Source organism: Mya arenaria, chromosome 6 (genome assembly GCF_026914265.1).
Source record: "Mya arenaria isolate MELC-2E11 chromosome 6, ASM2691426v1".
NCBI lineage: Eukaryota > Metazoa > Mollusca > Bivalvia > Myida > Myidae > Mya > Mya arenaria.
This window is the reverse complement of record NC_069127.1, coordinates 45,155,558-45,172,604: the sequence shown is the minus strand read 5'-3', so window position 1 is coordinate 45,172,604 and position 17,047 is coordinate 45,155,558. Positions and strand designations below refer to the sequence as shown.

At 34.9% G+C, this 17,047-nt stretch overlaps 1 protein-coding gene across 1 annotated transcript in view; it reads right to left on the bottom strand.

Annotated features, from left to right (window-relative positions):
- The window catches only part of LOC128238149 (pre-mRNA-splicing regulator WTAP-like), a 77,597-nt gene that overhangs the window by 7,914 nt on the left and 52,636 nt on the right, over positions 1–17,047 (bottom strand). Inside the window, exon 5 of the mRNA XM_052953731.1 lies at positions 9,474–9,592. Coding sequence (XP_052809691.1) covers positions 9,474–9,592 — 119 coding nt within the window. The remainder of the gene's footprint in view (positions 1–9,473; positions 9,593–17,047) is intronic.

Below are 17,047 nucleotides of genomic sequence, written 5' to 3'. Positions count from 1 at the left end.
ATATAGGCATTTGCAATTTGCGAATATAAACTACAGCTATCACTCTTGCAATGAATACACAATTCACGTAGCAATTTTAGTTTTGGTAGAGAATTCACAAAAAAACCTACACTGTACTTTAACCCTTTCAGCGCCAAATATGTCACAGAAAATTCCAGCCAGCGCCAAGTTTATATCAGGCTTTCTCAGAATTTAATGCCTACCTATTTAAACAGGTATATTTTCCTCTTTTATTGTTGATATTTGTTCAAATTTGGAGAAAAAGGAAACATAAACATATATACTACAAGAGCTGTCACAGAGACAGCGCACGCGACTATTACGCCGCTTTTCAGTGTAAGGATTGAAAAGTTTTGGCGAAACATGCATGGATCACTGTTAGATTTCAATGCAATACATGATGTGCTGATATATTAACATAAATGTGGCTACATGCAAAATTTTAACCAGAATTTTTATGTCTAATAAAAAAGGGCCATTATTTGCAACCAGGGCTTCTAAAAACCGGCAATTTGCTGGTCTGGACCGATTTTGACCAAGCCAAACCGATTTCATTTCAAAAAGTGTCGAAAAAATTGGTCCAAAATTTTCTCATTTTAAATGATTTCAGTCCAAAACGGTTAAGTAAGTAAAAATTGTAGAAATTGAAATACACAAACATTCTTGGGTCAATCACACATTAAAAATTACCTCCAATAAAAGTGTCCTAATTATATAATATGAAAGATAAGAGTTTTCTCCCACCTCAGATAAGTAGATCCAATAATTTAACCATGCTAGATATTCTTATCTTGCCCATGGGCGAAGATAAAATGCCCGTATGGAACTCCTTTTTAACGGTCACCACATTATAATAACCTTCCTTGTTGAAGACTGTCGTCAGTAGCATCAAGGAAACCTTGTCTTATGGAGTATTTAGAACGCTTATTAATTATTTCTCGCTTCAAATGTCACCATAAAACAGTTTTCACGCACCATTCAAGAAATAATGCTTCATTTTCCTTAGAACTATTTAAAAAGACCGACTTGATTATTAACATTAACTGGATCACTGCGCTCATATCCATGACAACCACGTGCTATCGCATATCCATACGCAATTATTTTCACTAAGCACAAAAGAGTTCCACCAAAAAATACATTTTTAATTAATTTTGTTTAACTGAGGTGGGAGAAGTTTTAGTAAAAAGGGGGAAAATGTGCATGTTTAACTTTTTATTTTTATTTTACTATCATACATCTTATTATATTTAATTGTTACATTACAAGTCCATCTCTCTCTTTTTTTCCTGTTCTTAAACTCCTCCACTAAATTACCCTTAGCACTTCTTCTAGTTTTTTATTCGGTGGGGAGATTTCATGTACTTCAAGCTCGCTTTCACAATCATAACTTCCAGACAGTTGGACATATTTGCTCCGTGGTTCCGAAATTTCAGGGCCACTAGGCTCAACAGAATATTCAGGATCTTGCTGGGACTGGGGTTCCACATCATCCGAAACAGAATGATCCGGTTCAGAAAGTTTGGACTCGGTCACATTTTGTGTGCTAGTGGATTGACAAGATGTACCTGCTGAGTGCGGACTTACAGTCGGTGAAGAAAGAATCATTTTTCTGAATATTTTTTTTTGCATCATTTTTTGTTGAAATACTTCCAGTTATGTGACATTTCTCGAATACGGTATGTCGTAAACCATCAAGGGAGACCACTGTGTATAATTATAAGTTTAATCAATTAAGTTCAGCATGACTTACCTCCCCTCACAGATGAAAAAACAATTCTTCGCAATTCGGCAATGAAATAATGAATTTTATCGGAGGGGAATTTTCATTTTTAGGGGGAAAACTAGGCTTATTTTCCGAGGGGAAGGGGCCATTAAACAGCCCCTTCTATATAAGGTAAAAAAAAACTGAAATAAGAAGGTTAAATGGTCGGGAGCCTGTGTGTAAAGTTTCAATGCACTATATGATGTATTTGCTGAGGTATTAACTTAATAGTGGTTACATAAAAAACTTAACCAGAATATCTATGTGGAATAAAAAAGGGGCCATTATTTGAATTTAATGCAAACTAGAGTTATCTTACTTGGTAATTTAAATAGATTGGATATTTGAGTACCATTGTATAAAGTCTCAATGCAATTCCTCAAGTAGTTGCTGATATATTATCCTATGTGTGCTAACATGTAAAACCTAAACCAGAATCTCTATTAAAGTCAAATAATACGGTGATAATTAAAGAAGTCCAACTTCAACACAAATTATTTATTTATGAAACAAAGTTTCGGCCATTCGGCCTTCGCCAGGTTGTATGTATATAATGAACTGGTAAAATGCAATATAAATGCATAAACAAACACCAATAAACAAGTATAAACTATGCAACATTAAATAGGTTAAAAACAGTTATAAACCAGATTAATTTTGTGATTTTTTTTAATTCTGTAAGAAGAATTAAAGTAATATTTTAGAATTCATACCATTAGGAATGACTGTGCCAAGAATGTACATCTATTTACTCTCCTTTAATAATCGTTTCCAATTTTATCAATTGGCTTAAAAGAAAAATCATTGATACTGTGGTCAGGAGCATTAAAATGTTCAGACACATTTGTATATGAATCTGGAAAATGCTTTATATCAAACTTATGACTGTTCATTCTCTGACTACATTTTTGTTGTGTCTGACCAACGTATTGCTTTTTACATTTTTTGCAATTGATAACATATATAACACCTGTAGAAGAACAGGACAATTCATGATTTATCTTAAATTTGTTCAAAAATATGTACTTGAAAATTTGTCATTTTTAAAAATAGTACAACAATGTGAACATCTGGATCTATTACATTTAGTAAAGAACCCGTTAGTGACAACATTTGTAAGTTTAGAATTCACAAGTATATCTTGAATATTTTTAGGCCGCTTATATGCAACAATTGGTTTGTAGTTAATGAGATCTTGGACAGTTATACTTTTTGAATATCTGAGTAGTCCCCAATATTGGTTGATAATTTTTCCAATGTTTGGTAATGATGGATTAAAAGTACACACAAAAGGGCTATTTAAAAAAATGGTTAGAAAAGTTGAAAAATGGTCTAAATTTAAATCAGCATTAAATACAAGGCTGTATGCCTAGTTTTGATGAACAATCTTTGTAGTGTACAAAATTGGTTTTGTATAGAGAAAACAACTCATATTAACATTTTTATCAAACTTTTATCTAACTAAACATGGAATAAAAACACACGATACATGAACACTTTCAATGTCATTTTTTCTTGAAATAACCTGAGTTAACATGTCTCCCAATTATTCTTTTAGTAGCTCTTATGTCAGCATACATTAATAGAATGTTGAATTTACTCAGTCGCTCCAAATTTCTAGAGAATTTGATTTTTTGTACTTTTTTTACCAATGAAATGTAATATTCAAAGGTTTTTTTTTTATTTTCTATTTAAATTGTGCAATTAAACTAAAAAAAAAATACATTTTCATAGAATTCAAACAATAACAAGTAACATCAACAAAGACATCATAGGAGGCATTATGATTTCACTTCACGCAGCAAAAATAAAAACAGAAACAATATTTTAAGAAATTGTTACACTCCTGACATATGTAGATTACAACCATTAAATAGATTTCACTTAAAATTTCTCAGTATAAATCAAAAGACATGCAATTACAAAGTAATTGATAGCCAGTGAAACATTATAAAACAAATTTAGCATTGACTCATTGCGATTCTACATAATTTGAGAAAAGTTTTTCAAAACCATACAAAAAGTCTACTGTTACTTAATTCTTGCTCAACTTGTAAAAAATTGTAAAACTCAATTGAAATAACAGTAAAGCACTACAACAGTAATCCTTTTATTTCATTTAACTAATGGTATTCAGTGTAAGTAACTAAATACAACTGTTTCAAATTGTTACACTCCTGACGAAATATTTCATGTTCAGGTTACTATGTATCAAATTTCAATTTTAACCCAAAACTGAGACATAAGTGTTGGCAGTGATAGTTTTCTTGTATATCATGCTTGGAAATTTGATCAGGTGTACATCCCATTGAAGGTAGCTCACTGCATTAATCTAATTTGAATATCTGAGCCATTCATTTTTAAGACAACCATGTTCAGTAGAAAGTCATATTTCACAACATGTTCATAAAATATCTGTCCTTCTATCATATATGATGATTAATATACCCGGTAATAATATAAATTTATTGCACATCTACTGTTGAATATTTATTTTACCTTTGCTACATTAAGTCAGACTTATACAGTGGCACTGAGGTGACATTCGCAACACTTTAAATATATTGTGGCCACAACTTAGTAAATGGTGTCACCAACTTAGTAACTTGAGGCCACAACTTAGTAACTTAATTGAGGCCGTAACTTATTAAAATGTGGCAACAATTTAGTTACTTGTGACCACAACTAAGTAACTACTATTAATTACTATGTTGTGGCCACGATTTAATAAGTCATGGCCACATGGTACTAAGTTGTGCCCTCAAGTAACTAAGTTGTGGCTACAATATAAATAAAGTAATGTCACATCTGTGTCACTGTAGAGACTTCTTCTTTCTGCATACTGTTGAATTATCAGCCACAAAATGATCTGGTACAAATTGAAAGTTATGGCTCATACAGATTATGAATATAGTCCACACCCCAATTCTCACAGTCCCAGGTATAGTGTCAAAAGGAAATTGTCATATTGATATGTCAGACAGCTCTCTATGGTCAGTAAATTTGCCTGGGCTGCCTTTTTAGACACATTTATCTGCTGTTTTAGACATCAGTTTTGAACTTGGCAAATGGCGTTTAGGTACTGGTACATGACTTCAATTTATATGCATGGTGTCTTTTTTGTTGGGCATGATTCTTGAATGCAGCTTTCAAGGTGTACAGCTTATCTTCCCAAGCCGCTGGTTTTGACAGTGTACTTTTCAATTGAGTATCTTTCCTCTTCTTGTATCTATTTAAACATGACATTCTTCTTGCCTGACTATTTTTCTTGTTTGCAGATGCCAACTTACTTTTGACATTTTTGTTCTCATACTTTTGGATTGCCAACTTTGCTTACTTCAAGTGTTTCATCCACAACATCATCTTTGTCAACCAACTTTGATCATCTGTTAGCAGTTGCATTATTCAATAAAAGCTAAATATTGTCTTGGCACAAGCTCTGGGGTTTTCTAAAAGATTCTTCTTAACTTGGCTATTTTTCTGATTTTTCCTTGCTTCTTGTGTTTCCTGTGTTTTCTTATTTCATTTTTTAAAAATGAATATTGTCATGTTCCAAGAATGAAACACATGTTTTAGAGACATTATTTGTAAATTTAATATTTTGGTGGACTTTGTTGATATCGTGAAGAAAGGCCGTTAATTCATCTTCAGAATGTTCCCATATGAAGAAAATGTCATCAAGAAAATGCAACCATAGTAACGGTTTTTTGAAACAATTTTTAAGAAACTCTTGTTCAAACTTTCCCATAAACAAAGATGCAAAGCACGGTGACCATTTTCGTGCCCATAGCTGTTCCTAAAATCTGTAGGTAGTTTGCATCGTTGAATTGAAAACTGTTCTTTGTTAATACAAGTTTGATTAAGTTTGAGACGTCCTCAATACATCCAAGAGAGTAAGAGTTGTCTTGTTCAAGGAAGAAGTCAAATAATAATGGCCCATAATTTGCATTATATTCAAAAAGGCATTATCTTACTTCATTAATTTAGTAGGTTAGATAGTTGGGAATACATATCTAAAGTTTCAATGGCTTTATGCAATACATGATATATTTGCTGAGATATTGACTTAAATGTGGTGACATGCAAAACCTTAACCAGTATTTCTAAGTCGAATAAAATGGGTCAATTATTTTGCATTAAATGCAAACTACAGTTATCTAACTTGGTTAATGAAGTAGGTTGGATGGTTAAGTACCATTGTATAGAGTCTCAATGCAATACCTCAAGTAGTAGCTGAGATATTAACCTATGTGTGCTTACACACATAACCTTAACCAGAATTTCTAAGTCAAATAATAAAGGCCTTTATTTGCATTAAATGCAAACTGGAGTTTTCTAACTTGGTTAATTCAGTAGGTTGGATGTTTGAGTACCATTGTATAGAGTCTCAATGCAATACCTCAAGTAGTAGCTGAGATATTAACCTATGTGTGCTTGCACGCAAAACCTTAACCAACGAATACAAAAGCCTTTACTTGTGAAATAATATGTGAATTTAAAAAAAATAGCATACATGTTGTGACTACATTACACTATTACTTCTTCCCCAAATTCGGCAATGAAGAAGTAATAGTGTAATGTAACCACAACATGTATTTTATATTATTTTAATTTACACATTATTTCACAAGTAAAGGCTTTTGTGTTCGTGTATAATTGAAAGGCAATAAATGAAATAGGAATAAGGTTGATGTATTATCGAAATACAATATTATAAAAAAAAATAGACTGTTTTTTAAAAGTTGTGAATCGCAAGTTTGTGTTGAGATTTTTTAGGGATAATTTCAGAAACTTGATCAAATTTCTCCAACTAGATGCATGTTCAGGTGAGAATAGTGGTTGCAATTGAAAGATTGAAGGTTTATCTGCATGTTGGCTGCATGTTTTTGTTGCAACTTTTCGTTTGGGTGCTTTTGTAGGCATGTTTTTCTTAGCTGTCACATTTCGATGAAATTGGAGTTGTTTCACTTTACTCTATTTAGACAATTCGAGATTTTCTGACTTTGTAAAAGTGCAGTAATTCATAGTTATTTATGCTAGATAGTTGGTAGGAGTGACCCCTTTGATGAATCTGAAGAAAACAATAAATATTTTAGGTTAAATGTCACTAAATTTTGTAAAGGTCAAAATTAAGCTCATTCCCACCAAATCACTGTGGTCACAATCTTTCATGATGAAATTCAGCACTTATTGCCCACAAGATATATGTTTCATTTCAGAGGGAGCCATATTGAAACAAACACATTTGTCCAAACTTTAATCAACCTTTAATTGGCTGCAAAATTGTCATTTGTTCACATATTTTTAAGAATCAGTAAGTAAAATTTGTTTTCATGTAGCCGGCGTAAAACGCGGGTTTAGGTTTGAGAGCAGTAAATTTAGACTGCAGAAGGCTATGGCGCTCTTCCACTTACGCTGAGAAGGCTCCTTTTTTTTAGATGGTGCAGGCGCAAAATAATTTATATTTTTTGGTCTTTCTGAAAAAATAGGTGTGGGAAATCCGATGAACAAGTTACTATTTTGGTGAGGCCTAAATCTTATAATTTTCAAAAGCCAGAAAAATAGGCTCTGCGTCAGTTACGAATGTGAATATGGGACCATTTGAAAAAGAAAAATAGCAAAATATACCGTAAATGACTGGTTATAAGATGATAGTGGATATAAGATGGATGGTTATTTTAAACCATTCAATACTAATACAAAGAAAAATATTCTTGCAGACAGTGTATCATAAACGATAACAGGTCAAGAATGAAAAGTTTTGTAAAGCAAAAACCTTATTTTGAACATGTTTGTTCTGAAAATGTCAAAACCTACAGGAAAGAATAAAGAACGTGGCAAAGTGCGAAAAAACAAGACTATCATCGCAACAGTTTGTACTTTTGGTATGTTAAAGGGCTTTAAAGGCAGTGCGAGTTTTTCACACCTTAACACACCGCTAACAAAAAACATTTCGACAGTGCACAGCTATTCTTTTTATATGCATGTATAATTATTGTTTTATACAAAATAATATTGAATAAATATTTTGTACAATAATTAAACATTAAAAAAATAAACGTTTTACAATACACCGTATCCCGATCTTCAACTGCCATTTTAACCTGTATAAACTCAATCTAGATGATGCGAGTGACATCCCTTTCTACATAAACCTAAACAAACTTATTTTTTCACCATTTATTTCTCTGAAGAGTCAATTTCCGCCTGAAATCCACCTCCGAAAAAAATGTCAAAAGCGTGTTAATGTTTTTAAGACGCAGGTATTTTTTCAAGATCAAAATCTGAGGGAAAAAAGTGTGACTTATAAACCAGTCATTTACGGTATTTTCCAGTTAGTTCATTTTTATCCAAGTTTAATACTGTATTTAGTGTATCAGATTACTAATATAATGTTTAATGGATGACCCAAAATAGATTGTAGTGTGTATTTCAGTTGTTGTTTTTCTGGGTTTTTTTTACATCTACTTTATTTGTCAGTTCGCGACTCAAATTTCCCCTTTCAAAAGGCCCCGCCATGCTTCCCCAAATTCTGAAAAAAGGGCTGTTATTTGAATCTATGAACCTAAAAAAAGAACAATAATTACCTCAGAAGTGACTATGTTGAAGACTTAATAAAATTTAAAATCTTGTTACTAAAAATAGAAAGAAGTGGAATTTCCAACAAAAAGGGAGACCATATAACAAGACTTGCTGCCCTTGCTTCAAGAGTAAACTTTACATAACTATCAGATTTTAACAAAATTTATTTATAATGAACTTGTAACCCATGGTTGAGGCCAATTTTTCTCCAGGGGCATAATTTGAATAAACATGGTAGATAATCAATCAACAATGTTACACACCTAATATTTAAGCACTAGGCTTCATAGTATTTGCAAAAAAAAGTTTTGTAATTTTTCCTTTAGGTTGCCATGGCAACCAGAGTTCTGCATAGAATTCATTTCTTTGAACAATTTTGAAAATTGCACCAACCAAGGATCAATCCTATAAAGTTTCATTAAAATTGTCCAAGGGGTTAAGGAGAAGATGATGATTATAACCAATTGTTGACGCTTTTCCTTTAGGTTGCCATGGCAACCAGAGTTCTGCATGGAATTAATTTCTTTGAACAATTTTGAAAAAGCACCAATCAAGGATCATTCCAATAGAGCACCAATCAAGGATTATTCCTATTTCATTAAAATTGTCCAAGGGGTTTAGGAGAAGATGATAATTATTACCGTTTGTTGACATTTCCTTTAGGTTACCATGGCAACCATAGTTCTGCATGGAATTTATTTCTTTGAACAATTTTGAAAAAGCACCAACCAAGGATCAATCCTATGAAATTTCATTAAAATTGTCCAAGGGGTTTAGGAGAAGATGATGATTATAACCAATTGTTGACATTTTCCTTTAGGTTGCCATGGCAACCAGAGTTCTGCATGGAATTCATTTCTTTGAACAATTTTGAAAAGCACAAAGGATCATTCCTATGAAGTTTCATCAAAATTGTCCAAGCGGTTTAGGAGAAGAAGATGATTATAACCAATTGTTGACGCCGAACGCCGGACGCCGAATGACAGACGCCGGACATAGACCGATCACAATAGCTTACCTTAAGCACTTTGTGCTCAGGTGAGCTAAAAACAGACACCCCAAACTCAACATATATGTGTAGGGAGATGTTTATATCATACTAGAACATAGGAGAATAATGTCATACTAGCATGTCCTGGAGTTCCTGCTCTTTTGTGGTCAGTCGGTGTACGAGTGTGTTTTCCCGGCGGGCAGCGTCTCGTTGATGCTGCTTCAATCGCTCAGTCCAGTCCACATCATCATCACCTGTACAATAAGATCCAGAGATGGTGCAAAACACACAACATTTTAAACATGCCGATATATTCTTCCAGGGTTATTCCAATGCAACAAAACTAGAAGTTTTAGAATTTGGGTTATCATGAAATTTGGCAAATATAAGTTTAGGGTTTCTAAAATTTAATACAAGCAGTGAATTTCACCTTTGTTCCTGACAACCTCAAATGCTTCCTATGAGATTGCTTTTATTACTCAAGATATAATTGAGCTAAATCTGTTTACCACTTAAAAATCATCAGCATACATTATCCCAACTGAAGATTTCTAGGCAATATATATGCTTTTTTGTCTGCAACATGCTGTCAATAGAATCCAGGCATAATTTATGTTAATGTGATGTCCATATGACACAACAAATTTAAACAAGAGCTGTCACAGTATGTGACGAATGCCCCCGAATGTGACATTGACCTATGAACAAGGTCAGTACATGAAAAGTTAAAGATCAAACAAAAACATATGGCAAGTTATTTTAAATTGCCTCTGATCATAAAAAATACCACCCATACTTGACAACCTACATTCTTATGTCCTTATATTCAGCATTCCATTGTGAATAAACACTAAGTGCATCTTTCACCTTAGAAGTAGGGACATGGGTGTTGCACGTGACATGTTGTCTTGGTATGTCGAACACATGTGGCAAGTTATTTTCAAATCTGTCCATACAAGAAAAGGTTAAATAACAACCAATACTCTGTATCCTTATATGCAGCACTCCATTGTGAATAAACACCTAAGTGTGACCTTGACCTTTGAGGTAGGGACACGGTTCTAGCACGCGACACGTCATCTTGGTATGTCGAACACATGTGGCAAGTTATTTTAAATTTTATCCATACAAGGGAAAGTTACAGCCTGGACACGACAACCTATACTCTATGTCCTTATATGCAGCATTCCATTGTGAATAAACACCTAAGTGTGACCTTGACCTTAGAGGTAGGGACACGGTTCTTGCACGCGACACGTCGTCTTGGTATGTCAAACACATGTGGAAAGTTATTTTAAAATCTGTCTATACAAGGGAAAGTTACAGTCCGGACACGACAACCTATACTCTATGTCCTTATATGCAGCATTCCATTGTGAATAAACACCTAAGTGTGACCTTGACCTAAGAGGTAGGGACACGGTTCTTTCGCGCGACACGTCGTCTTGGTATGCCTAACACATGTAGCAAGTTATTTTAAAATCTGTCCATACAAGGGAAAGTTACAGCCCGGACACGACAACCTATATTCTATGTCCTTATATGCAGCATTCCATTGTGAATAAACACGTAAGTGTGACCTTGACCTTGGAGGTAGGGACACGGTTCTTGCACCCGACATGTCGTCTTGTTATGCTGAACACAAGTGGCAAGTTATTTTAAAATCTGTCCATACAAGGGAAAGTTACAGCCCAGACACGAGTTATTGAGCCAGACACACAGACGGACGGAAGGACGGACGGTGCGATTTTAATATGCCCACCTTCGGGGGCATAAAATGGAATTCCCAATTTTTTTTTATTCATGACATCACTGGACTAACAAACCGTCATGTATGTAAGATTCAAAAAAGTTTTTTTTAAAAACGCTCATCTCCCCCATCATGGTCGTATCTAAGAAATGATCAATGATGGACATGAAATTTGTACTTTTGGACAGGAGACGCACAAACAGTGACCTTGGAGATTGTCCCATCAATATACCAAGTATGGAGTTCCTGGGTGCAAGCCTTCTTCAGCTATTTAGCAAAAGCCATTTTTTAGATTAATATCAAGGCCAACCTGATCTCCAAGTATGAACTTCCTGGAACCAAAGGATCTTAAGTTATTGAGCGGAATTATTTTCACCTCCATGTCACTAGGACTTTGACCCTTAACCTAATGATCTCAAAATCAATAGGGGTCATCTACTGGTCATGATCAACCTGCATACTAAGTTTGAAGTTCCTGAGTCCAGGTATGAAGTTCTTGGTACCAAGTATTCTTTAGTTATTAAGCAGAAATGAAGTATGACTTACAGACTGTTGACCAACTATTTGTTTTTCACCTAAAGGTCACAACCTTGACCTACTGCCCTCAAAATAATTGAGGTTCATCTACTTATCATGACTAACTTGCATACGAAGTATGACTATCCTAGGCCAAAATGTTCTTAAGTTTTTTCACATCACGGTCACTGCGACCTTCACCTTTGACCTTCTGATCTCAAAATCAATAGGGGTCATCTATTAGTCATGACAAATCTGCATATGAAGTATGAAGTTCCTGACCCAAAGAACCTTAAGTAAATTGAGCAGAATTTTTCACCTCAAAGTTACCGCAACCTTGACCTAATGACCTTCTCAACTCATATTCAATAGGGGTCATGACCAACTTTAATGTATAGAATGAAGTTCCTTGGTGCAAGCATTCTTTAGTTATTGAGCAGAAACCATTTTTCAGCTTAAGATTACCGCCAACATATCGTCCTTCACCTGAAGGTCCCCACAACATTGACCTTGGGTCTACTGATCTCATCTACCAGTCAAAACCAACTTATATTAAGTATAAAGATAAGTTTTTGGACCCAAAGGATCTTCAGTTATTGAGCACAAACCTTTTTTTTCCCTCAAGGTCACCGCGACCTTCACCTTTGACCTTCTGATCTCAAAATCAATAGGTCATCTACTAGTCATGACCAACTGGCACAGGGTTTCTGCCAGGATTTTCTGAAGGCTTGTCGGGACTAACAAATGGGGTTTTACATTGAGATTTTTTTTTATAATTTTAATGCAAATGGTGCGATTTCCTGCGTTCTTAGCAAAACTAATCTTCTATATAGTCCAACTATACCTTTTGCTAAAGTAATCCGCAATATAGTCCAACTATAAAGTTCTTGTTCTTCATATTTTTATGTATTCCATGTAGTGTTTGTAATAAACAATTTCACCTAAAGGTCACAACCTTGACCTACTGCCCTCAAAATAATTGAGGATCATCTACTTATCATGACTAACTTGCATACGAAGTATGACTATCCTAGGCCAAAATGTTCTTAAGTTTTTTCACATCACGGTCACTGCGACCTTCACCTTTGACCTTCTGATCTCAAAATCAATAGGGGTCATCTATTAGTCATGACAAATCTGCATATTAAGTATGAAGTTCCTGACCCAAAGAACCTTAAGTAAATTGAGCAGAATTTTTCACCTCAAAGTTACCGCAACCTTGACCTAATGACCTTCTCAACTCATATTCAATAGGGGTCATGACCAACTTTAATGTATAGAATGAAGTTCCTTGGTGCAAGCATTCTTTAGTTATTGAGCAGAAACCATTTTTCAGCTTAAGATTACCGCCAACATATCGTCCTTCACCTGAAGGTCCCCACAACATTGACCTTGGGTCTACTGATCTCATCTACCAGTCAAAACCAACTTATATTAAGTATAAAGATAAGTTTTTGGACCCAAAGGATCTTCAGTTATTGAGCACAAACCTTTTTTTTCCCTCAAGGTCACCACGACCTTCACCTTTGACCTTCTGATCTCAAAATCAATAGGTCATCTACTAGTCATGACCAACTGGCACAGTGTTTCTGCCAGGATTTTCTGAAGGCTTGTCGGGACTAACAAATGGGGTTTTACATTGAGATTTTTTTTATAATTTTAATGCAAATGGTGCGATTTCCTGCGTTCTTAGCAAAACTAATCTTCTATATAGTCCAACTATACATTTTGCTAAAGTAATCCGCAATATAGTCCAACTATAAAGTTCTCGTTCTTCATATTTTTATGTATTCCATGTAGTGTTTGTAATAAACAATTTCACATGGTAGTGAGTAGTTACGACACCAGCGACGTACCCACTGAAATGAGTAAAACGTGGCCTCCCTCGAATCTGCTGTCCTTGTACATAAAAATCAGGGATCATGTGAAATCGCAAAATAATAATAACGTGCAATAAAGTAATAAATCAAACACTCATTCATTCAGATAGGAGACTATCAAAAATTCAACTTAATTTGTCATGCTTGATTTCTGATACACATTTGCAATGTCAGGGTGAGGAATCACATGAATTCCACAGGGTTATCAGATAGGTCACCACAGGTAAAAACTGATGAACAAACAAGATAACCATGTTAATTTCTAAATAATGTTTTTGACAGAAAAGATATGAAAATATTTCTCAGTCTATAAATGACTATGCTATTTTCTTCTTCTACACCTGAGAACTATTTAAGATTTGCTTGTATTTTTAAGATGCAAACCTTGGCCAAAATTTCAACTTGACGGAATTTTGTTGCTGTGTGGGGCGTGAAATTTTCGCGTTAAATTACAAATGGAGTATGTCCATCAATTAACTCATCATTGTTTATTTTTAAACGAAGGCCAATAATGTTATTGATTGGAAAGATGAAGATCCATTAAATTTCACACCTAATGCCAATTTATTATGGGAGGAGTTGGGGCGAGCCGCGAAAGCAATTGGATGATGCATCAAGCAAAATATTCCCGACACGCCTTCTTACTATCGGTCAACTTGTATGAAAGTCGAAGCTTTGTTGTCAATATTGAATACTGTTTTGATAAGGCTAGTCACTGTGGGGATTAAGGCATATCGATGCAATGAATGCGTGTCGGTAATAAGCCTCCTCGCTGGAAGGCACGTCAGACTAAACAAGTCATAAAGGCCTAGCGAAAACCCTCAGCTGGCATGGTATGAAGTTCCTGGGCGCAAGATAGTGTTCTTTAGTTATTGAGCAGAAACCATTTTTCGGCTTCTGGTCACCTCCAACTTATCATTTTTAACCTGACGATCACCTGGATCTTTGACCTACTGATCTCAAAATTTATAGGGGTCATCTCCAAGTCATGACCAACTTGCATACCCAGGATCTTCAGTTATTGAGCGGAAACTGTTTTTTCACCTCAAGGTCATCACGAACATGACCTTAGACTTTCTGATCTCAAAATCAATACCGATCATCCAGTTGTCATAACCAATCTGCATACCAAGTATGTAGGTTCCTAGCTCTTAGCATTCTCAAGTCAATGAGCGGAAACAAAGTGTGACCTACTGACGGAAGGACTGACTGTCTGATAGACAGGGCAAGAACAATATGGCTTCCCATGAATGGGGGAGACAGAAATATGCGTGTCTCCTCTTGTTAGTGAAGCATCACATCCTTTCAGTGAAGAGAAGCCAGATGTTGCTGAGAAATAGCCCTAACAAAATGTGGGATGGGCGGCCTGAAGGAATGATAAATGGACGGGTACATGGATGATTTGGCTTCTATTTGCCCCCCCCCCCCCCACCAAAAAAAATTCATGTCCATAAACATTTTGTCACATTTTATTTTAGGCAATGCTTAAATGTTATATTAATGAATTAAGAGCTGTCACAGAGACAGCGCGCTCGACTATGAATTTAAAGTTTTGTGGCATGGCACAATATTTATATCAGGTTTTAAGATAAGTATCTCTTCTCCTTAAAGTCTCCCCACTTCTCCCTAATTTGACTGTTGGGAGAAGTGAGTTCTCCCCCGCAAAAAAAACAGCCTTGTGAGAGCCCTGGTGATGGCAAAGAATGTGTCTGAAGTGAAAAGGAACAAGAAAGAAGAATTAAGAGTACTCTGTAGGGATATTACTACAATGTGTGCATGAACATGCATGTACTTTGATAAGATACATGGTCATTATACAACAATACAAAGCTAATATTCTGCGCATTGTTTTCCCATTTCAAAAAGCACCATGCCCCTATTTTTGCCCACCCTGCCCTTTTTTTGCCCACCCTGCCCTTTTTAATTCTTGGCTAAAACACTATATATATACATATATATTTTTTTTTTTTTTTTTTATTAGGCTTTATATAAGAATGTTATTTTCATCATTGGCGAATGGAGTTAAAGTTATCTTCTGTATAAGCATTTAAGGATTTAAACTACATATTGAAAAGCAATTAAAACAAGAGGCCCAAAAGGGCCTATGCTCTACTGGCATGGCTTTTGTGGTCATATCAATCTACAGCATGTACATGTATGTATGGGTAAAAGGCAACAGACATATAGTTTATGTTTTGTGTTTGGGTTACCTGAAAACGTAGCACGTTCAACATCTGAGCCCAGAAAGTATTGTAAGCAGATTAGTTGCATGAACTATTTTAATATGTGCCAAGTAAAAGTCATCTGACAAAAAAAAAATGCTTTCAAAACTGTACTCATAGTAAAAATTTCTGTAGTTTTAAAAGTTAAAAAAAGATGGTCAAAAGGTCAAAGTCAACGGCATCCAGGACAACATTGATCAATTTGAACAAACATTCACAATCAATTGTGCTGAGATGGATGCACGAACACACAAAAAGATTTTCAAACCTTTCCAGATTTATGTTTACCAAAACTGTGAACCCTGGGTGTGGCCAGTAATGACACCAGGTGCATAACTTAAATATTCACAACCAATTTTGTTAAGATGAATGCACAAACTACAGAACTTAAAGCTAAAAAATGGCCTTTGGGCTTTCAAAAAGAACAAGGCAGAGTAATTCACAAAATCAACTGCAGAAGCAAAAAGCAAATTGTCTCTCAAAATCCTAGACTTGCAAATTGTCTCCCTTAACTCTAGACTTGAATTTACATGTACATGTTAACTTGGCTAAAAATAGAATTCGCTCATGCAGACCTGGCTAAAAATAGAAAGCATTTCTTTAAAACTTTCATGGCCCATAATCTAGGCATTTATGGGCGGATCTGGCTGGTTTTCGAAAGGAACCGAGCTCTAATGGATATCTAGATACTGTACAAGTTTCATCGAGATACAATCAAAACTGAAGATTGTATCGTGTTCACAACCAATTGTTTACAGACGCACGAACGCACGACCGCACGGATGCACATACTACGTACACATTACCATCGCATAAGCTCTTCTGGCCTTTGGCCAGTAGAGCTAAAAAAGAAAAAACAATATTTATTTTTATTTTTTTTAGTTTTTCATTATTTTTTTCAAACCGACTATAAAAACGGTAGGGTCAGCGCCTATTCCGTAGGTAGGGTCGGGTAAACCGAACCAAATGTATTTTTTTTTAAGCCTTAGCAAGCTCTGCTTTATAAAACATAGAATTTGAGCAAGCCAAGAAAACATTTCACAAATGTGCAGGGATACTGGCTTGTGCTTATTTCAAGCACTGTTCTAATTGTCAATTTTGTTGTTGCTGATGGATGTAAATGATTTATCAACAAGAGCTGTCACACAGACAGCACGCTCGACTATTCCGCTGCTTCAGTGTAAGGATTGAAAAGTTTTGGCGAAAAATGCATTGATCACTGTTAGATTAGATTTCAATGCAATACATAATATGCTGAGATATCAATATAAACGTGGTTACATGCAAAATTTTATCCATAATTTTTAAGTCTAATAATAAAGGGCCATTATTTTCAAAATA